Source organism: Nematolebias whitei, chromosome 15, assembly GCF_014905685.2.
Source record: "Nematolebias whitei isolate Nwh7 chromosome 15, NemWhi1, whole genome shotgun sequence".
NCBI classification, from domain to species: Eukaryota; Metazoa; Chordata; class Actinopteri; order Cyprinodontiformes; family Rivulidae; genus Nematolebias; species Nematolebias whitei.
In genome coordinates this window covers 366,075-388,598 of record NC_056512.1, presented here as the reverse complement: position 1 = coordinate 388,598, position 22,524 = coordinate 366,075, and the positions used below count along the sequence as shown (strand labels likewise).

Below are 22,524 nucleotides of genomic sequence, written 5' to 3'. Positions count from 1 at the left end.
AAAGCATGGACTTTGTTGTTTGATTAAAGGTTTAGCAGCGTGAACGTCCACACACAGATGGTCTGCACTGACATCTAGTGGTTCTTGAATGGATCAGCTGTTCCGCAGCCTCTGGCACACACAACAGTGCAGCTTCTCTCTGCACTGAACCAGCTGGTAATCTGGACTGCTTTTGTTCCATTTGTTCTCTACAGGCCTTGTTTACGATGGTCTGATGCTGAAACATCAATGTTTATGTGGCAATGCTCACATACATCCAGAACATGCTGGGAGAGTCCAAAGTATCTGGTCCAGACTGCAGGAGACAGGCCTACTGAGCCGGTGCGAGGTACAAACACTAAACTGACTGAAACCAGAACCTTTGAGTTCCAGGTGCTGGTGCGTTTTATCAACTGTCTGTGTTTTTGTGAGCAGAGGATTCGTGGGCGGAAAGCGTCTCTGGATGAGATCCAGTCGGTCCATTCAGAGTTCCACACACTCCTGTACGGAACTAGCCCACTTAATCGGCACAAACTGGACCACAAGAAGCTTCTGGGTAAATGTCCCCTTCATTCTGGTTAACTCAAATTAAAGCTTGGTTTGGTTATTTTCCTTCATTTTCAGTTTTTGTGTTTTATGTTGTGATTTTTGTGTCTGGTTCCTGTAAGAAGGTCCACCTGGGCCTTTTTAATCTCAAGGCCTAACTTAAAAACCAAAAACCCTGCCACAAAGAACAACAGGCAGACAACAAAGTTGGGGTCTGTGTGAATTTTTCTGATAAAGTATCTAACGAAACAATTTATGTTTTTTATTTAACTTTTAAGACATACATCAATTCAGTTTATTTACATTGTGTTAAATCATAACATTGAACACGTTGTGGGGGACATTTATTTATTAACCATCATTTAGCCAGGCAAATCCCATTGAGATCACAGATCTCTTTTGCAAGGGAGGCCTGGGCCCATTGAGCTCGAGTGGGCCATGTTCCATGCCTCCATTGATGAGGCGGCCACCAACACTGTTTATAGTGGAGGTGGTGTGCTGCTGACCTCAACTTGGGACGTCATGGGTCGGTGGGCAGAGTACTTTGAAGACCTCCTCCATCCCACCAGCATGTCTTCCATTGAGGAAGTGGAGCCTGGGGACTTTGGATTGGGCTCTCCAATCTCTGGTGTTGAGGTCACCGAGGTGGTTAAAAAGCTTCTTGGTGGCAGGGCCTTAGGGGTGGATGAGATTTGCCCGGAGTTCCTTAAGGCTCTGGATGTTGTAGTGTTGTGTTAGTTTACATGACTCTGCAATATTGCATTGACATTTGGGGCAGTTCCCCTTGATTGGCAGACTGGGGTGGTGGTCTCCTTATTCAAAAAGGCAGACCGCAGAGTGTGTACCAACTACAGGGGGATCACGTTCTTAAGCCTCCCTGGTATGGTCTATTCATGGGTTCTGGAGAGGAGGGTCCCTCAGATAGTTAAACCTCAGATTCAGGAGGAGCAATGTGGTTTTCATCCTGGTTGTGGAACACTGGACCAGCTCTATACCCTCAGCAGGGTCTTGGAGGGGTGTGGGAATTTGCCCAACCAGTCTACATGTGCTTTGTGGACTTGGGAAGACATTCAACCACGTCCCTTGGAGAACCCTGTGTGGGGTACTCTGGGAGTATAGGGTACCAGGCCCTTTGATACGGGATGTTAGGTCTCTGTATGACCAGTGGCAGAACTTGGTCCGCATTGCCGGCAGGCAATAAGTCAGGCTCGTTCCTAGTGAGAGTTGGACTCTGCCAAGTTTGCCCTTTGTCACCGATTCTGTTAATAACTTTTAAGAACAGAATTCCTAGGCTCAGCCAAGGTGTTGAGAGGATCCGTTTTGGTGGCCTTAGGATTGCATAGCTGCTTTTTGCAGATGATGTGGTCCTATTGGCTTCATCAGGTCGTGATCTACAGCTGTCACTGGAGCAGTTCGCTGCCGAGTGTGAAATGACCGGGATATGGTTCAGTTCCTCCAAATCTGAGGCCATGTTCTTGAGCTGGAAAAGGATAGAGTGTCTTCTCCAGATCGGGGAGGAAGTTCTGTCCCAAGTGGAGGAGTTGAAGTATCTTGGGGTCTTTTTCACGAATGAAGGAAAAATAGAGCGATAGATCAATAAGCAGATAGGTGCAGCATCTTCAGTGAAGCGGGCGCTGTACCAGTCTGTCATGGTGAAGAGAGAGCTGAGTCAAAAGGTGAAGCTCTTGATTTTCCAGTCGATCTACGTTCCTACCCTCATCTATGGTCATGAGCTTTGGGTTGTGACTGAAAGAACGAGATCTCGGATACAAGCAGCCAAAATTAGTTTTCTCCACATGATGTATGGGTTCTCCCTTAGAGATAGGGTGAGAAGCCTAGTCATTAAGGAGGGACTCAGAGTAGAGCCACTGCTTCTCCACATCGAGAAGAGCAAGTTGAGGTGACTCGTGCATCTAGTTTGGATGCCTCCTGGATGCCTCCCTGGTGAGGTGTTCTGGACATGTCCCACCAGAAAGAGACCCAGCAGAAAACCCTGGACATGCAGGAGGGACTATGTTTCTCGGCTAGCCTGGGAACACCTTGGGATTCCCCCAGAGGAGCTGGCCCAAGTGGTTGGGGAGAGGGAATTCTGGGCCCACCTGCTTAGGCTGCTACCCCGCGACCCGACCCCAGATAAGCAGAAGAAAATGGATAGATGGATGAATAAATCATAACAAGTTATCTCACAAAAGAAAAAAAACAATAAAAATCCAATTCAGATTCTAACTCTAATGCTTTATGATCAGTTCTTATTATAAAAGTACATTCACATACAGTAAAAAAACAAAATGCCAGTAGTAACTGTTATCCATCTTTGTGAAGCAAATTCATCCATCCACCCATCCATCCATTATCTTCCGCTTATTCTGAAGTCAGGTCGCGGGGGCAGCAGCTTGAGCAGGGAGGCCCAGACATCTCTTTCCATAGCCACCTCTTCTGGGAGGATTCCAAGACGTTCCCAGGCCAACCGAGAGACATAGTCTCTCCAGTGTGACCTGTGTCTTCATCGGGGTCTCCTCCCAGTTGGACATGCCCAACCAGGGGGCATCCTTACCAGATGCTTGAACCACCTCAACTGGCTCTTCTTGACGTGAAGGTGTAGCGGTTCTACTCCGAATCTCTCCCGGATAACTGAACTTCTCACCCTATCTCTAAGGGAGAGTGCAGCTACCCTGTGGAGAAAATTCCTTTCAACCGCCTGTATCCACAATCTCATTCTTTCGGTCACTACCAAGAGCTCATGACCATAGGTGAGGGTAGGAACGTAGACTGACTAGTAAACAGAGAGCTTTGCCTTACAGCTCAGCTCTCTATTCACCACAACAAACTGGTACAGAGTCTGCAATACTGCAGATGCTGCACCAATCCATCTGTCAATCTCACACTCCATTCTTCCCTCACTCGTGAACAAAATCCCGAGATACTTGAACTCCACCACTTGAGGCAGAACCTCACCCTCGACCTGAAGAGAGCAATCTACCCTTTTCCGGTTGAGGACCATGGCCTCAGATTTGGAGGTGCTGTGTCCTCATTTACCCATTCATACAACACTCTGCTAGATCTCTACAAAGCTAATTGAACAAATCATTCTAAAGAGACTCATCAGTGCTTTTTAGATCACATTCATACACTGATGGGACACACATCAGAGGCTATGAAGGGTTCAGTGTCTTGCCCAGGGACACTTCAACATGTGACTGCTGGTGCATTCGAACCCCCAACTCTCGCATTCGAGGACGACTGCTCTAACCACTCAGCCACAGCTGCCCTTCATTATCCACGTGGGCATTGAAGTCCCCCAGCAGAATAAAGGAGTCCTCAGCTGGTGCACTTTCCAGCACCCCTGCCAAGAACTCCAAGAAGGCCGTATACTCTGAACTGCAGTTCGGTGCATAGGCGCAAACAACAGTCAGAGCCCATCCCCCACCTGAAGGTGAAGGGAAGCCACCCTCTCATCTGCTGGGGAAAACTCCAATGCACAGGCACCAAGGTGGGGGCTACAAGTAGACCCACACTAGCTCGACACCTCTCACCATGGGCAACTCCAGAGTGGAATAAGGTTCAGCCCCTCTCAAGGAGATTGGTTCCAAAGCCCATGCTGTACGTCAAGGTGAGCACATCTATATCTAGTAGGTACTTCTCAACCTTGTGCACAAGCTCAGGCTCCTTCCCTGTCAGAGAGATTACATTCCATGTTCCAAGAGCCATCATTGGTAAGCCAGGGTCAGAGCGCAAAGGTCCCCACCTTTGACCACTGCCCATAGCATCATGCACCTGACTTTTATGGCTCTTCTTGCAGGCGGTTGGTCCACAGGAAGGCAAACCCATGCTGCTCCTTTGGGCTGAGCCTGACCGGGCCCTATGGGTAGAGGCCCAGTCACCAGGCGCTTGCCGACGAGCCCCTCCCCCAGGCCTGTCTCTAGGGTGGGGCCCCAGTAACCCACGTCTGGGTAAGGGACACTAAGTTCCTTGTTTTGTTTTGTCCATAAAAATCTTCTGAATCGCTCATCTGCCCTGTCACCTAGGACCAATCTGCCTTGGGAGACCCTACCGGGGCAATTATAATTGCCCCCGACATAGCTCTTAGGATCATTCAGGCGCACAAGCACCTCCACCATGATAAGGTGGTGATTGAAGGAGGAGTGAAGCAAATCAATGTATAATAATAATATTTAATCACAGTCCTTGCGTGAGATTACCCTTAGCTCAACTTTGCTCAGGTTTAAGCACTGGAATCATATCATGGCACAGTTTTTGAATTTAGAACAGTTCTAGAATTGTGCCGCTCAAGGTGGCTACATGTTGGAGTAGCTCTGTTAATTTCATTCTGAGATTTTGCTTTTGGAAACTTTAATTCCTCTTTTTCTGGATGTAAATCACATTTTTTGGATGATTGTTTCCTCTGGTATCCGATGCTGTGCAGCTGGAAGAATTTTTGCTGAAATTTTTTTTTAGTTTTGGACATTTGTTATGATGCGTAACCATGGCAACAAGGCAGTTTTCTAAAACCAACAGCAGCTGATGAACATCTCAAAAGCTCAAATAAAATCTTAACTACAGCCCCAAATCTCAAATTAAAGCTGCAAGCAGCACTGAAGGCCCTCGCAAAAAAGCGCCGCTCCGGCCTTACGGTGACCGCAGGAGCTCCAGTGAATCTACCCAGTCGCCATCGTGAACACTCTCGCGTCCGTCCCGCACTCGTTCACAGAGGTGCACATTCGCCGAACCTTCGACATCGCCTGCGACCGCGGGTGCTCCAATTAATGCCTTCCAGTTGCCGTCGCGAATGCTCTCATGCCATTCCCGTACACGTCCACCAGGGTGTGCATATGCCTAAACTTTGCATTCGCCTTCCACTCATATCAGTATGAGTCCGGCTGCAAGCCTTAAAAGTTTGGCCAAAATCTGATCTTCCAGACGGGAGTTATTGTCACTTCCTGTTTTGTCACAAATGTAAAGGACTTCCTTTAGGCTTTTCAACATGTCATATGTGGTAATCAACAGTTAGCGAATACTGTTTCAGTCTTTTATCTTACACAGTGCCAATCTGGAAGAGTCACCCAATAATCATCCGTTTCTTCTCGGAGTTGGCCAGTCTTAAATCAAGTCATGAAGCCACAATACCAGTTTGTCTACAAGTGCTCACTGATGAAGCATAAAAAATCTGGTGGAGATCAGATGATGTATCACTAAGATATAACTATTGGAATAATCTAGGGGGCGCACTGGAGCCAAAAATTAAACAACAATACCAATGTGTCTAGAAGTGCTCAGTAATGACGCACCAAAAATCTGGTGCAGATTGGATGATATATCACTGAGATATAACTTTTAGAATAATCTAGGGGGTGCACTAGAGTCATATGTTAAACCACAATATCAATGTATCTAAAAGTGCTCACTGATGACGCACAATAAATCTGGTGCTGATTGGATTATGTATCACTTAGCTATAACTGTAGGAATAATGTAGGTGACGCTATGGAGGATATTGGCCACTTGTCATGGATACCTGTTCAAGGGCTGGATAATAATCGATCATAGTGATTTTCGGGCACTTTGGTTGAAATCTGTACAATTTAGAGCCAAACGTATTGCAATGGCGTCGCTCTTAATTTGCCACACCCACGTCCTCCAGCAAAAACGGTTTGCACTCTAAATCAAGTCAGACCATCTTATCTGTATTCTAAGACAGGATCATTTTGATTAGGTCAAGGGTGTCAAAGAGGGAGCATTCCAAGTAAAAAATAGACTTCCCTTTTCTGAGGGGGCGGGGCTATGATGACATCAAAATGTGACCACAGTGGATCATCAGGTATCCAACAAGGATGAGTCTTGCCAAGTTTGGTGTATTTAGGTCTTTCAATGTGAAAGTTGTAGCATTTGTGAATTTATCGCGTGAAGTGCAAATTTGAGACCTGGTCACCCCCCTTTAACCTAAACAAAACCGAAAGCTTTTGATACCTTTTACTCCCCAATGTCTTAAGGGAATATTAATCAAGTTTGAAGGCAATCACTCAAAATCCCTAGGAGGAGTTTGTTAAAATTTGCCATTATAAATGCTAAAAAATGACACTTTGACCCAAGATGGCTGACTTCCTGTTGAGTTTGGACCAGGACTCCAAGAGACTTTTTCATAGGTCCTGACAAGATACAGATATTCGCTGAGTTTCAGATTTATCGGTCAAAAAATGGCTTGGATCTGAGGTTTTAAAATATTCTAGGGGGCACTGTGTAGGCTATTGGTCATTTATCATGGATTCTTGTTCAATGGGTGGATAATGATCAATCATACTGAACTTGGTGAACCTCGGTTCGAATCTGTAGAATTTAGAGCCAAACATATTGTGACAGCGTTACGTCTTATTTCGCCACGTCGCAACACCCACATGCTCCAGCCCAAACTGTCAGTGTTGTAAAGCAAGTTACACCAACATGTCTTCAGTCACTGGACACACTATCATGCTGATCAGGTAACAGGGGTCAGACAGGGACAGTTCAATGTAAAACTTTACACTTCATGTTGTCAGGGGACGTGGCTTAAGTGATGTCATGATTTGAACATTCAGTCTTTCAGGGGACCGGATGTGGATCAATCACTGAAGGTTTGATGTCTCAGACAGTTTTCTTGTAGGAGCTATTAGCGTTTCATTTTTTATGGCGAGATGTCAAACTTTGAGGTCTGGCCCCTCCCCTTCAGCATGCTCCAGTTTGCACTGTTTTAATAACTTTGCGTCCCCCATGCCTTTTGACCAAAATGGCCAAGTTTGAAACCGATTGAGCGAAATCCCTAGGAGGAGGAGTTCAAATGCGTAAACTGCCAAAAAGGACTAAAATAGTTAAATCTGGTCCTCTGGACATTCAAAAAACAAAACAAAGCAAAACAAACAAACAAAAAAATGAAGAAGCGTTTCGTCTTTCATCTGAAAGACTTCCTCAATCTGAGGTGCTGTATTCAGTTCAGTCTTATAAAAGCAATATTAAAGGCAGAAACATGGTTGTGCTATGGGGTCTCCAGTTTCTCCTGTTGTTGCCAACCTGTACACGTAGGAGGTAGAAAAGAGAGCCATGATGTCTTTTTCAGGGACACCACCAAGTCATTGGTTCAGGTATGTTAATGACATCTGGGTTAAAATTAAATCTCAGGAAGTCCAACATTTTACTGACAACATCAACTCTGTGGATAAATACATGAAGTTCACACGAGAAGATGTAAAAAATGGCAGGTTGGCTTTCTTGGACTGTGAGGTCTCAGCCTCTGATAGAGGACATTTGCAAACAGAGATGTACCGCAAACCCACCCACACAGACCAGTATTTGCAGTTTGACTCCCATCACCTTTTGGAGCACAAGTTAGGAGTCATCAGGACTCTGTACCACAGAGCAGACAGCGTCCCCACTAACTTAGGAGCCAGGCAGAAGGAGAAATCCCTCACAAGACATGCTCTAGAGCAACGTGCATATCCTAACTGGGCCTTCCTGAAGGCAAAAAAGAAACCCAAACAGGACTCCAGTCAGCCATCAGGTGAAAAGGAGGAACCCAGACCCAGATCAGTGGTCATTCCGTATGTTGAGGGTGTATCAGAAAAATTGAGACGTTTATTTTGTAAACACAACATCCCAGTGACTTTCAAACCCCAAAATACATTACGGCAAAGACTTCTTCATCCCAAAGATCCAGTCCCCCGGCACAAACAGAGTAATATTGTGTATTGTTGTGGACTGTTACCACGTCGTGTTCAAGACAGCTGAGACATCGACCTCTGTATAAAAGATTTATTTGACAAGCAGGAGTTACAGGTATTCAGAGACAAACAATTACATTTGTAAAATATATGCATATATTTGGAGCATTAAAGAACGAACCGTCTCGGTCTGGTCTTCCCCGGAAATGCTCGCTGAGCGTGTGTCATTTCCGGCTTTTATCAAAGCTTGAGAAAGCTAGCTCTTCTGATTGGTTTAGCCCTTCGGTTGCCATGGTTACTGGTCTAGCCCGCCCCCTAAAGGACGTTATACATTCCACAGATAAGTTTATGGCTCACTGAAATCAGTTCGTTTTAGCTCTGTTTCAGTTTAACTGGATTATACCAAATGATCTTGATTTAAAGTTATTTTCTTTCTAGGAATAATTAATCACAATTAATTATTAACTAACTCATGTTTATGTGTTCTTAATTGATCCCTCTGACTTATAGAGAACCTGAGGGATTTTATTTAGTCAAACTATATTAAGTCTAAATTAAAGAAATGTGTTCTAGCTTTATTTATGTTAATCAGTCTGTTATCTGGCATGATTTGATTGCTTGTAATATATCAAATGTGAACTTGTAAAATTATCATTAGCTGATATAAGATTATATGTAAAGGTAAAATAGTTAGAATTAGTAAACATTTTCTATAAATATAGTGCAACCCTGGAAGAAAGACACACACACACACTTTGTATAACATGACATTTGAATGCTTGATAGTAAATATAAAAAGGTATAAACATGAAATCCAACAATCCCTCTTTTGATCTCCCCATATTCATGGGAGATCACACCCTTTTGGATTTGTCCAGATGGAAGTGACCCAAACTTACTGCAACCCTCCAGGGGTCCTGGACCAGACCCCTGGTTCAAACCCTTCAAAACCTGTAAAAAATACCAAATGCATAAACCTTTATGAAAATACCAAACACTACAACACTCCTAGTAAAAGATAAATACCCAACACACTAAAATAAGTAAACTCTACCCTAATACCAAAATTGACCTCCTGTTAAACCACCTTTAAAATACCTTGCGGTATTTTTAGAATGATGAAATGCGCAATTGAATGAAGTAAAATTTTGAATAGTTAAGAGTTTCCAATTGAATCCACGACCCTTCTCTGGTTGTTTTTCAGAATGACTGAAAGGAAAGACAAGACACTCATGTTAAACAAGAAAAGACAAAAAACTCAATTTAAACAGGACTATCTAGCAGGTCTTCGGTTCTTGAGCTTGCGGTGGGAGGCCTTGTTCGTCCACAAGGGTCCTTTTGGTGCTCGGCGGGATTCGGCCCGCAGACATATCTTCATGTAAAGTCCTCAGAACCTTTATCAGTCTGATTAGACATTCTAAATGACGTGTGTGTGCATTGGGACAAAACTAAAATCAGTTGGACGCGTCTTCTGTTCTTCACGGTCATGGCTGGGAATCTTCCTTCCATCCTTCCTCGTTCCACCTGACTGACCGACTTAGGCAGAGCGGAGACTTCTTTCTCCACGTTTGCTACTACCTTTTTCTACCAGGACAAAGGGGCAAAGAGTGAGCTCCCATGAAGGTCCTGTCACCTCCTCCAGGTGTAGTGGGGAGCTGTCCTCCTGATGTTCCAGCAGATCAGCCTCCATCTGGTCCAGCGATCGATTCAGCTCCTTTGCAGGGGTGCACTGGTTGTGGTCGTAACAGGTGTCACTCTCCTTCTGGAGAACGACGGCGTGTGATGTTCTCTCCACCACCTGGTGGCGTCCTGTCCCTCTTTTTAGCAGGACCCAGTCCAGTGTGGTTAAGTCTCCTCGGTCAGAGATTCTCCCTTCTGATGAGAAAAGCTGGACACCAAAGCTTGCAAATTGTTAAACACCCTGTATGGCCTTTTGATTATTTTATTTGTGGGATCCATGCCCCATTTGTGGGCTTGGTCAAAAAATGACTGTGGTTACTTCCTAGTGAGTAAAACCTGTTTCTTAATTATGGGACACCCTGATGGTCATTATTGCTACTGCTAGTGTGTACTCTTACACTGTAATGGTTATAATAAAACAGAGCTTGTAAAACTGAAATAAAATGCTATTCTTACATTCATCTATACACTTGAAACTGAAATGAGGTACATACTTCTCCAAGGATACCTGTGTACTGTAGTACCGTCTTCTACCCTTCCAAGCCTTTGCAGTCAACAGGTCTACCTACAATAAGCAAAGTTAACGTAATAACACAACACCTATACACAACAACATCCTGCAATAAGTAATCCCCCACGCCGGCCTCCCTCCTCCTGGAGCCTGTGGAAGTAACTTCATTAAACGCTTGCGCCAACAGCATCATAATACAATATAACCTTAAAAGTTTAAACAACTGACATATACACTGTGGAGACAAGAGGAATTTAATCTTCCCTCCAGGTACCTGTCTGTGCTAGAGAGGGGAAGAAAGAGCAAGGAAGAAAAAGAGAGAGAAAAAATGTGGTTAAAATACTTTGTTCATGAAACCTTTTATTAGCCCAATTAAACTATTTACGTCCAGTCCAGTCAGTCAAGTCAGTTGTGTTTAAAAATACCGAATCACCCCATTTCTCCTTAACCTTTGCTCAAATCCACTTCAGGAGTCTGTGTTTTGATGCTAGGGGCGTCCCCCTTTTCTGGAATCTGTACACATTACAACAAAGAAAGAGAAAGATACTTTTGTTAAACCGATATATACAAGTGCAATGTCGTTTTTGTAGGCTTCTGATTTATTCCACTTTTCAAATGTCAATGTGATTATCCTAAATGATCCTTTAAATGCCTCAAACTTACTATTGGCTTTAAATGCTTCAGACTTACTATTGGCTTTCTGCTGTTCATTTAAATATAAACCCTAAGAAGTTATTTTTGTATATTTTGTAATGATCTAATCATTATATGAACTGTTTCCTGCTAAGAGCAGCCTTCACCTTCCCCCTCTTTGAAACAGTTTTCTGTTTCAAATCTGAAGTATTACCGGTCGTAATTTACTAACACCCAGTCTGAGTATTAGTTTTAGAAATATAAAATATGGTGTAGTTTTAATCTTCCCCTACTGTTATTCAATCCAGGTTTTGCAAAAAAAAAATAGCCAAATATAACCCAAGCTCTCATATAATTTTCCAAAGAGTTAACCATTAAATAAATTTCATCCCTTGTATCAACCCAGACCCACCAAATGAGCTCATTCAAGGCAAAGACAACCATTTAGTATTACTTTAGAAAACATTAGTGAACTCAATCCAAATCAGGTCTCAGGTATAGGTTTTTCTGGAATGAGACCTCGTGACCTGTATAAACGAAAAGTTAAAAAGTCAATATTATGCTCAGGGGTGGGGAGCATTATTCATCGTCCTATTAGGTTTAGAGGTAATAAAACAATTTTCATCTCAGAACAATTGGAAAAGGGCGAATCATCTAGCACCCCCACAGTATTACTTCTGTGTCATGTTTTGTCACCTGTCTTAAAATGAGCCTATGTGAGTGATTATTATCAAAGCCCACTACAGTTTTGATCCAGACCCCAAGGCGCTCGGATGACCATCACAGACCAAATGTGGGGTTGACATTTCCGTCAGGCTGCAGTTGATGTTAGTGACCTTGGACAGATTGACCACCAGCTTTTCTTTCAGCCTTTCTGTCTTCAGTTTGTCTCCCTTGGTCTGGAGACCAGTTCAGCTTTGTGCAGTAGTTCATAGCTCAGCATACAGCGAGACTTGACTTGATGTTCCCGCTGTTGACAAACTCCAGGACCCTCTCTGGACAGTTAATTCAGTTTGTTGTTGGACTGATAGATCTTTTGCTTTGAAAAGTCATATTGTTTGGCTGACAATTTCTTTGTTGTTGTGTCAGTGGTGCTCGACTGACAGTTTCTTTGAACCTTCCCATTGGTCAGTTTCTCAGACCCAACTTCCACGTCCACCTGAACACATCTGGTATCCGATCCGGCACCCAGCACTAGAGGGTCATGATCAACACTCAGATGGATGCTGTGTGTATCTGAAGACTACCTGTCTGTGTTTTGTGGGCCTAGCCAGACTCACCTCCCCAATCCATAGCTCTGTCTTCTCAGGCTGCTGAGAAGGAAAAATAAACAATCCAATTATTAAAAGTCTGATTCAACATTCATCTGTTATCAACATTAATCATCTGTTAGCAAGTTCTATTCTGGGACCACAGCGTTTACCTTCAACAGAGTCATTCTGGTGTCCTGGATTGCACAACAGATGTTTTAACCACTCAATTACATAAGAGTGAAAACTTTCATTAAACACTGCACAATCCAATTCTTTACGCCTACTGCATAAAATATTCCATTCAAAATAATGTCTTCAATCTTTTAGAATATGTATTTTGACTCACCACCTGACAGTGAGGACCACTCTCAGGTCTACATTATCCATTTAGACTTTGTAAAGGTTTAGGCAGCATGATTATATGTAATCACTGCTTGTTATATAACAAATCTGCAAATTCTTCCATCTCATAACAATTCTTGTTCACTGCATCCCAAACAAAATACTTCTAATTCAATTCAATTAAGACTATGTCTACACTTCAAGACATCACAGAGACCATTAGCATTGCACAAAACGTCTACATGCACCTTTGTTCGCAAAGCACAACTACTTAAACTCACCATGTACTCCACTCTGTTCTCCTTATGCACTCATAGGACCTGTGTGAAATCTCAAGATGTTTAGAGTCATTTCATTTTCCCACTAGAAGTGTTGTTTTCCCATAAATAACCTACTTCATGTAGCTCTTAGCAGGGAAACAGCTCCTAAACTCTAAACAACATTTTCAATATGTGATAAAATCATTTAGACTGATTAATTTAACCCGAGCATTTCAATTTGTGTTAAGTTAAGAGTTTCTTTGAGCAGAATAAATTTTTCTTCATTTTACAAGTGTCAAGGATTCTGTTTATTCCTTATCTTACGTTCTGTCGTTTTTTAGTTGAATTTAATTGAAATTTATTAACTGATGTTATTGTCAATTCCAAGAAGAAATTTTGGCTAATTTGTTTACAATGTGTCGTAAACTTAATTTGACCTGTTTATGATGTTTATTTGTCCTGCTTCCTTCGGCTTTTCCCTTTTCAGAAGTCACCACAGCGAATCATCTTCCTTATTTCCTCTTAGGCCTTCGTCAGACCTACGCCTCACTTCCTCCAAGACCACCCCTACTCCATTTCTCTTTCTATCCACACCCTGATAAAACAGTTTGAACCCAGCACCACTGATGCGAGCCTTGCTGCTCTTCCACTTGGTCTCTTTGACACCTCAACCGTTTACCTTCCTTCTCTGCATCATGTCAGCAGCTCTCTGTCAGCAGCTCTCTACCTTTGCCTGTCTGTTCAGTACGTTTGTTATCAATTTACCTCTGTCCCTCGCCCGCTTAGTGAGTGACTGTCTGCCATCTTCCTCTTCCCACACAGCGAGCTGTTCCAACAATACCTCCAGCTGACTCCCTCTGTCAGGTTGACTCAAACTGTCATTGAACTTGAAATAAGTGGTGGAGAGGCAGAGATCCAACAGGGTGCAGATCTGGTCTGGGATGAAGTTGGTCCTGTTGACATGACAGTTTTTACAGACAGAAGCACGGCTGTGCCATGGGATCTCCACTGTCACCCATTGTTGCCAATCTCTACATGGAGGAAGTGGAACAGAGAGCCCTAAACTCCTATGAGGGAACAACGCCAAGCCATTGGTTCCGTTATGTGGATGACACTTGGGTCAAAATCCAAGCCAAGGAAATAGAAGCGTTCACCAGACACATCAACTCGGTCGATAGCAACATCAAGTTCACCAGAGAGGATGCAAACGACAACAAGCTGCCTTTTTTGGACTGTGGTTCAAATGGAGAGAGAGGACAGCCTCAACATTGAAGTTTACAGAAAACCAACCCACACAGACCAGTATCTTCTGTTTGACTCCCACCATCCACTGGAACACAAACTCTCTGTCATCAGAACTTTACAACATCGGTCCGAATGCGTCCCCACGAAGACAGAAGGTAAGGAAACGGAACAGAAACACATTCAAGAAGCTCTTCAAACATGTGGATATCCTAACTGGGCTTTTGTCAAGTCAGCGAGGAAATCTACAAAACACACTAATAAACAGAAAAAGGAGAACAACAGACGTAAAAACATTGTCATCCCTTATGTTGCTGGAGTATCAGAGAAATTCAGAAGGATCTTCAACAAACACAAGATCCCAGTACATTTCAAACCCAGCAGGACTCTCAGACAGAGGCTGTTCCACCCTAAAGACAAAACACCCATACACAAACAGAGTAGTGTAGTGTATGCGGTCCAGTGCAGCGAGGACTGTCCAGATCTCTACATTGGAGAAACTAAACAGCCTCTTCACAGATGCATGGCTCAACACAGGAGAGCCAGCTCCACAGGACAAGACTCAGCTGTTCACCTCCACCTCACAGATAAGGGACACTCTTTTGAGGACCAAAATGTGCACATTTTGGACCGAGAACACAGATGGTTTGAGAGGGGGGTGAAAGAGGCAATTTATGTAAAAAGAGAAAAGCCGTCTCTTAACAGAGGAGGAGGTCTCAGATTTCCACTTTCAAAAACCTATAATGCAACTTTAAAACAGATTCCCAGCCGGTTTCACACCTGATGGGAACAGAGGGGCCTCGTATTTGTATTAGAGGAACAAAAGACTCTTACTGGTAATGTTGTTTAGGTGTGAATTGCCAATCTACATATGAGTGTGTGTCTTATCTCACTCAGCCTTATAACCTGAATCTCTCACTCTGCTCTTTGAATTGAGAAAGCTCCTCAGATGAGGAGCGAAACGTCTTCTGTTACAAATAAAGTCCAGTTGTTTTTGTATTGAACGCTTTTTGAATTCATCATGTCCTAGATGACTGAGAATCTTCACCAGCACAAAGAAATGTAGGAAGTTGTCGCACAGCTCAGTCGAGGCTTCCAGAGGTGATGGTTCAGTGAGGTGGAGAACATAGTTTAGGGTGGGGAAGAGGACACGTGGGTTGTGAGAGTTTGAGGTAATTATATCAGAGAAGAATTTTGATTTTGCAGCTTTTACTGTTTTCTGATAACAGTTCCAGCTCTCTTTAAGTATTTGGAAAGAGACCTGAAGCCTGTCTTTCCTCCACTTTCGTTCCGCCCTCCTACATTGCTGCCTAACGGCCTTGGTGACATCACTCAGCCAAGGTTCTGCTCTGAGTTTTGATTTTTTTGGTTTAAACAGGTGCAACATGATCCAGAGTCTTTAAGCAGACAGAGTTGAACTGGGATGTCAGCTCCTCAGTGGTGGTGAGAAACAATGGGGGCTGAATGATTATTTCAGAGTTATAAACATCTGTGAAACGTGTGGCAGTGAAGTGGTTAATGGTCCGGGTGCGACGTGCAGGAATGCACAGCTTAGGGGTTAGATGGGGGAGGGTGAACTCAAACTGGACTGGCATGTGGTCTGAAAAAACATTATCACCAATAACAAGATTATTAACAGTCATATCATGAGTTAAAACAAGGTCCAGTGTATGTCCACACTCTTGGATGGGACCGTTTACATGCTGAGTTAAATTAAATGAGTCCAACAGATCTAAAAAGTCCTTAACCAAGGGCTTCTCAGGACAGCACACATACAAATTAAAGTCACCAATAATGAAAACATGCTCATATTTTGGTGTGATTTCAGCCAAGAAGTCAGAAATGTCAGGATTTGCTAGGAAGGAACGAACCCAGAGTGCAGAACAGGGACTCAACTCGGCAGAATACAAAAATATGAATTTAATGGTAAAATAAAGATACAAAATAACAAGCTGACGGGGCAGAAAAACTTACATGAAACAGGAAGAAGGCACGGGGAACTCAGGAGGACTCAGGAGACACGGGAGACTCAGGGAACTAGGAAGACTCAGGGGGAACACAGGAGACCCAACGAGTATGACGCGACAACGAACAAGACTGAACCGACGGTTTATATACAGCGACAAGACGAGACGTGATTACAAACAGCTGGGACGAGACAAGGGTGGCACTAATGGAACTAACGAGGAAGCACGAGGGAATACAAACACAAACCGGGCCACCAAATGGTACCATCCTTACAGTACCCCCCCTCAAGGACGCCCCCAGGCGTCCCCAAAAAACACCCCTCCCAAAGGACTTGGGCGGGTGGAGGGCGGCACTGCAAGGGTGGAGGGCCCGAGGAAAACACGAGGACCAGAGAGAAAACTATGACAAACCACGAGGAGGGAACACAAAGGATTTGGACGGTCAAGGGATCGTCCCTAGGAGTCATTGTTCCGGCGGGTGGCCGGAAGGCTGTCCATCAAACCTGGCCAGGTCAGGGGGGCGGCCGGGAGGTAGTACAAAACACAGAACCAGAGGGAAAGCAGCATGCGTCAAGGAGTCCTGGGGAGCTGCAGCATGCGACAGAGAGTCCTGGGGAGCTGCAGCATGTGACGGAGAGTCCTGGGGAGCTGCAGCAAACGATGGAGAGGCCTGGGGAGCTGCAGCAGACGACGGAGAGGCCTGGAGCTCTGCAGCAGATGGCGGAGAGGCCTGGAGCTCTGCAGCAGACGGCGGAGAGGCCTGGCGCTCTGCAGCAGACGGCGGAGAGGCCTGGAGCTCTGCAGCAGACGGCGGAGAGGCCTGGAGCTCTGCAGCAGACGGCGGAGAGGCCTGGAGCTCTGAAGCAGAAACGGAAGCAGGAACTTCTGCTGCAGGAACAGGAACTTCTGCGGCAGGAACAGGAACTTCTGCGGCAGGAACAGGAACTTCTGTGGCAGGAACGGAGTCTTCTGCTGCAGGAACGGAAACAGGAACGGAAGCCTCTGCGGCAGGAACAGAGTCTTCTGCGGCAGGAACGGAAACAGGAACGGAGCCCTCTGTGGCAGGAACGGAGTCTTCTGCGGCAGGAACGGAAACAGGAACGGAACCCTCTGCGGCAGGAACGGAAACAGGAACGGAACCCTCTGCGGCAGGAATGGAAACAGGAACGGAGCCCTCTGCGGCGGTGGCGGCAGGAACGGAGCCCTCTGCGGCGGCGGCGGCGGCAGGAATGGAGCCCTCTGCGGCGGCGGCAGCAGGAACGGAGCAGGAGAGATGAGGAGCGTCTGCCGGGACCCCCTCGGAACAGGAGAGCTGAGGAGCGTCTGCCGGGACCCCCTTGGAACAGGAGAGCTGAGAAGCGTCTGCCGGGACCCCCTCGGAACAGGAGAGGTGAGGATCCACCTCAGGGGCTGCGTGCAGCGTGGAATCCACCTCAGGGGCTGCGTTCAGCGTGGAGTGCACCTCAGGGGCTGTGTGCAGCGTGGAATCCACCTCAGGAGCTGCGTGCAGCGTGGAATCCACCTCAGGGGCTGCGTGCAGCGTGGAAACCACCTCAGGGGCTGCGTGCAGCGTGGACACCACCTCAGGGATGGCAGTGACAGGGGTTTTAAAAGTCCCTATTTTAAATAGTAAAAAATTATACTCGGGGAGCAAAGAAAGACCAGGGATAGAAAATAAAAAATCCTCTATCTGGGACAAAACGATATCAAAGGAAGACGGGTTAGCTTTATCAGAATTAAATAATTCTAATAGGGTCTGATTAATTTGAAAAATCTCTTCAGGTGAAAATGAATGAAAAAAGGGAATGTCTTTATGTGTGGGTGTGGTGTGGGTGCCGCCCCAACCGGAAACCTGGAAGGTGAGGCGGCGGAACACACCCCCACAGAGTCACTAGGAATACGCTCCAGAGGTACGGCCAGGCTGGGTCGGACAGCCGCAGTGCGAAATGGCGGTGAAAGGCCAGATTCCGCCCCCACCAGGAACCTGGAAGGTGAGGCGACGGAACCCGCCCCGTGGCGTCAAGTGGACCAGACTCACCGAACCGAACAGGAGTGGACCGGAGCTCCCGCGGGACGCTGGATCTCGCCCCCACCGGAAACCTGGGAGGTGAGGCGGCGGATCCCACTCCCACAGGAACACCGGAACCAGCTCTAAAATTCTGCTCAGCCGACGAGACCGGGCTGGTCGCCGCGGACTGCCTCCGGAACTGTTTTCTGCCACTACGGCGGCGGTGGGATGGCAGGAGGACAGGGACGGAGTGGAGCTTGTCCATCATGGCTCGAGGAGGAAAAAAAGAAAAAAGGTGAGTTCGCCGAGAGAGACCCTGCCCGCTGGGTTCTGGTCTGGTTGCGTCGTAATGTCAGGATTTGCTAGGAAAGAACTAACCCAGAGTGCAGAACAGGGACTCAACTCGGCAGAATACAAAAATAGGAATTTAATGGTAAAATAAAGATACAAAATAACAAGCTGACGGGGCAGAAAAACTTACATGAAACAGGAAGAAGGCACGGGGAACTCAGGAGGACTCAGGAGACACGGGAGACTCAGGGAACTAGGAAGACTCAGGGGGAACACAGGTGACCCAACGAGTACGACACGACATTGAACAAGACTGAACAGACGGCTTATATACAGGGACAAGACGAGACGTGATTACAAACAGCTGGGACGAGACAAGGGTGGCACTAATGGAACTAACGAGGGAGCACAAACACAAACCGGGCCACCAAATGGTACCATCCTTACAAGAAAACTCATTTATGAAGTCCTTAGATCGAGGTGGGCGGTAGACGAGTGCAAATAACGTCGGAGGCGAGTGGCCGAGTTCAAAGACGCTCAGCTCAAAGCTGGCACGGGAAACTGGGATGGGCAGTTGTTTACAGTCAAAAGTTGATTTGAATATTGTTAATAATCCACCACCGCGCCGGCCTGATGGCCGCGGGGCGTTAAAACACAGACTGTTCGGTGGCAGTAATTCTGTCAAGGCGCTGGACGCACCCGGAGACATCCAAGTCTCTGTGATGCAGAAAAAGTCCAGATTGTGCTGTTGAAAGTAATCCCTGAGGATAAAAGTTTTGTTGGTAACAGATCTTGCGTTGACCAAACACATCCGGATATTGTCCAAACTAGGAGTTAGCGCGCGCTAATGGCCGCAGGTTTTCAACAACATCCCCTCCAGGTCGGTCCGGGCTGCGCAATGGCTGACAACTCCCGCTGGTTACCTGGTCCGGACATGTGGGAAGCTGGAGATGGAGACCATGACCGCCAGCTGAAGAGGAAGATGCAGCCCGCAGAGCTTTCAGCTTCACCAGCTGACCAGCACGTTTTCCCCGGCGTCTGAAGCGAGATCTCCGGGCAGGGCGGTGAGGAGCGCAGCGAAGGTAAGCTGGCACGTCCGCCAGCCGGGGGGGGGGGGGGGGGGGGGGTCCAGAGGTACGCTGATAATGGTCCAGATAAGCAACATCAGTGCCAGAAAAACGAAGATCAAAAAGTTGTTTGTCTGTCACACACTAGCAGAGAGTTGATATCATTGATGAGGAATACAAAAAACAAAAATAATCCGAACACCATCAGCAGAGGTGGATTGCAAGCCATGTACACGGGCGCCATCTTACCGGAAGTTATTGCTAGTATCTCTCAGCCCTCTGTGAATAGTAAACAACCATCAGTGTGCTAATGATCCATTGTTGGGCTGATGGTCCTTCTTGATCATGTGAGCAGCTGGTTTTGGTTGTCAGCAACAAAACTGGTTGATCCACTCTGAGAAAGTGCTTTTATAAGACTGAGCTGAATATGGCACCTCAGACTGAGGAAGTCTTTCAGATGAAAGACGAAATGTTTCTACATTTTTTTTGTTGTTTTTTTGTTTTTGTTTTTTTTTTTAATGTCCAGAGGACCAGATTTAACTTTTTTAGATTTTTCTACCTGGATTATTGAGCATGCATCAGGATATGCTAAAAAGGTGTGAAATATGGGCCGACATTCCAAAATGACCACCTTCCCGTTTATCATACAACGTTGGTGTCAGAGGGTTTTCTGTGCATCTTGGGGAATTGGACAAGCGAACCAAATGTCATGTTTCTACGACAAACTAAGGTTAAAGCAGAGGGTATTTTGAAATTTTCCAGGTGGCGCTCTTGAGCCGTTTCTGTTGCGGTTTTTGCCACGCCCTTAAAATGCGTAATTTTTCACCAGTCCTGATGCGTCTGCCAAATTTGGTGTCTTTTGGGATATGTTAAGGCCCCCAAAACGCCAAATCATTTGGCGGAAAAAATTGCAGCTCGGGCCTGAGCAGAGCGATTACAATAGGCATTCGCAACGCTTTGCTGCTCAAGCCTAATGAGTTGAAAGGATGTTCTGTGGACGCATTCTCATCTACCTGCTAGCTGTGCTCGAGTGCCTGACCACTGATATCCTGGAACTAGCAGGAAACATGGCTCATGACAGCGGAAGTACAGGATCGTACCTCGGCACCAACAGTTGTCTGTCTGCAGCGACACAGAGCTTGGCAGACTGCTGGGAGGAGTGGCCATCGCTCTGGGAGGAGTTTTGCCTGGCCTTCGGGTGGTCCTACAGCCCGGGGGAACCAAGAGGACAGCCGAGTCTGGGTGGACGGATCGGACGGCATCTGTAACCAGTTTCTTAGGATCCACTATGGGATGGACCTTTACAAGAGATCCTACCTGCCTACAGCCATCAGTGTCTATAACATATCTTAATGAAATGAGGATAACGAGTTACAACAACAAATAATTTACCTTTGGGATTAATAAAGTATTTTCTAATTGAATTGAATTACCTTCTGAAGCACAATAATTTAAGACATATTGTAGTACTTAAATTTTATGTGATTTTATTACAAATAAGATACATTTTTGAACTATTTACAGATCAAAAAATGAATTATGAATGAATGGTACCAGTTGGGTGGCCCAGAGGAGTAGTGGTTAAAGCTGTTGCTTCATAGTAAGAAGGTCCCAGGTTCCCCTCTCATCAGACCTTTCTGGGTAGAGTTTACAGAGGTTACACATTCTCCCCAAGCACCCGTGAGTTTTCTCGGGGTAGTCCAATTTTCTCCCACAGACTAAAACTATGCATGTTATGTTCATTGGTAATTAAATTTTCACAGGTGTTTGTCTCGTTTGTCTCTATTGCCCCTTTTCCATTAGTACCTGCAGTACCGGTACAGCACGGCTCTACTCTACTCGGTACGGTACAGGTTGTCTTTCCATTATGCTTTCAGTACCAGTTCCAGTGGGCGGGGTTCAAATTGACGTCACCACCTCTCACCAGCTGGTGGCGCTGAGACGCAGAAACTGTTTTCAGTACAGGTTGAGAATTTATATTTTGAAGTTGTGTGTATGTATGTATGCATGTATGTGTGTATGTACATGTGTATAAATATATATATATATGCATATATATATATATATATAATATATATATTTATACACACACAAATGTATATGTACACACACACAAATATATATGTACACACATATGTATATATATATATATATGTGTATATATATATATATATATATATATAATATATATATTTATACACACACAAATGTATATGTACACACACACAAATATATATGTACACACATATGTATATATATATATATATGTGTGTATATATATCATATGGGATATATATATATATATATATCACATATGTATATACACACAATTATGTATGTATATATGTATATATACATACACATATGTATTTATATACATATATATGTATTTATATATATTCCTATATATTTATATACATATATGTATTTATATATATTCATATATATTTATATACATATATATGTATTTATATATACATATATTTATCTATATAATTTATATATATATATATATATATATGTATATAAATTAAAACTCTGATGAACCAGATTCTACAAAAACATTACATTTAAATTTTTATAGGTTTTCATCATCATTTGATGTATTTGCACTCATTGTGTCTACTTTTAATGTCGTTTTAAATGTGTGGTTTCCTTTCTTGTTCACATATATACATTTTATTTTTAGCTTTGCTTTAAAGTTCTTGTTTTGTGATTTGTACATTTGTGAGTTAAAATAAAGTTGAACTGAAGGTCGTCTCTTTTCTTTAAACATGTTTGAGGGAAATATTTCTGAGATCCAATAGTTTTGTCTTTTTATGATTTGCAGCTGAGTTAACAGTCATTAAAGTGAAAACAGGATTTCATGATGAAGCTGGCACCGTTTATTTTATTTTATGTTTTTATCTTCAATGCTAAAATATATATATACATATATCAATCAATCAACCTTTATTTATACAGGTAAATCCCATTGAGCCTCGAGGACTCATTTACAAGAGAGACCTGATAGATATACATATATATATGTATATATATATATATATATATATATATATA

At 44.4% G+C, this 22,524-nt stretch overlaps 1 protein-coding gene across 1 annotated transcript in view; it reads left to right on the top strand.

Moving 5' to 3' along the window:
- The window catches only part of hdac5 (histone deacetylase 5), a 212,885-nt gene that overhangs the window by 159,571 nt on the left and 30,790 nt on the right, over positions 1-22,524 (top strand). Inside the window, exons 7-8 of the mRNA XM_037689291.1 lie at positions 195-328; positions 415-535. Of these exons, the coding sequence (XP_037545219.1) occupies positions 195-328; positions 415-535 (255 nt within the window). The remainder of the gene's footprint in view (positions 1-194; positions 329-414; positions 536-22,524) is intronic.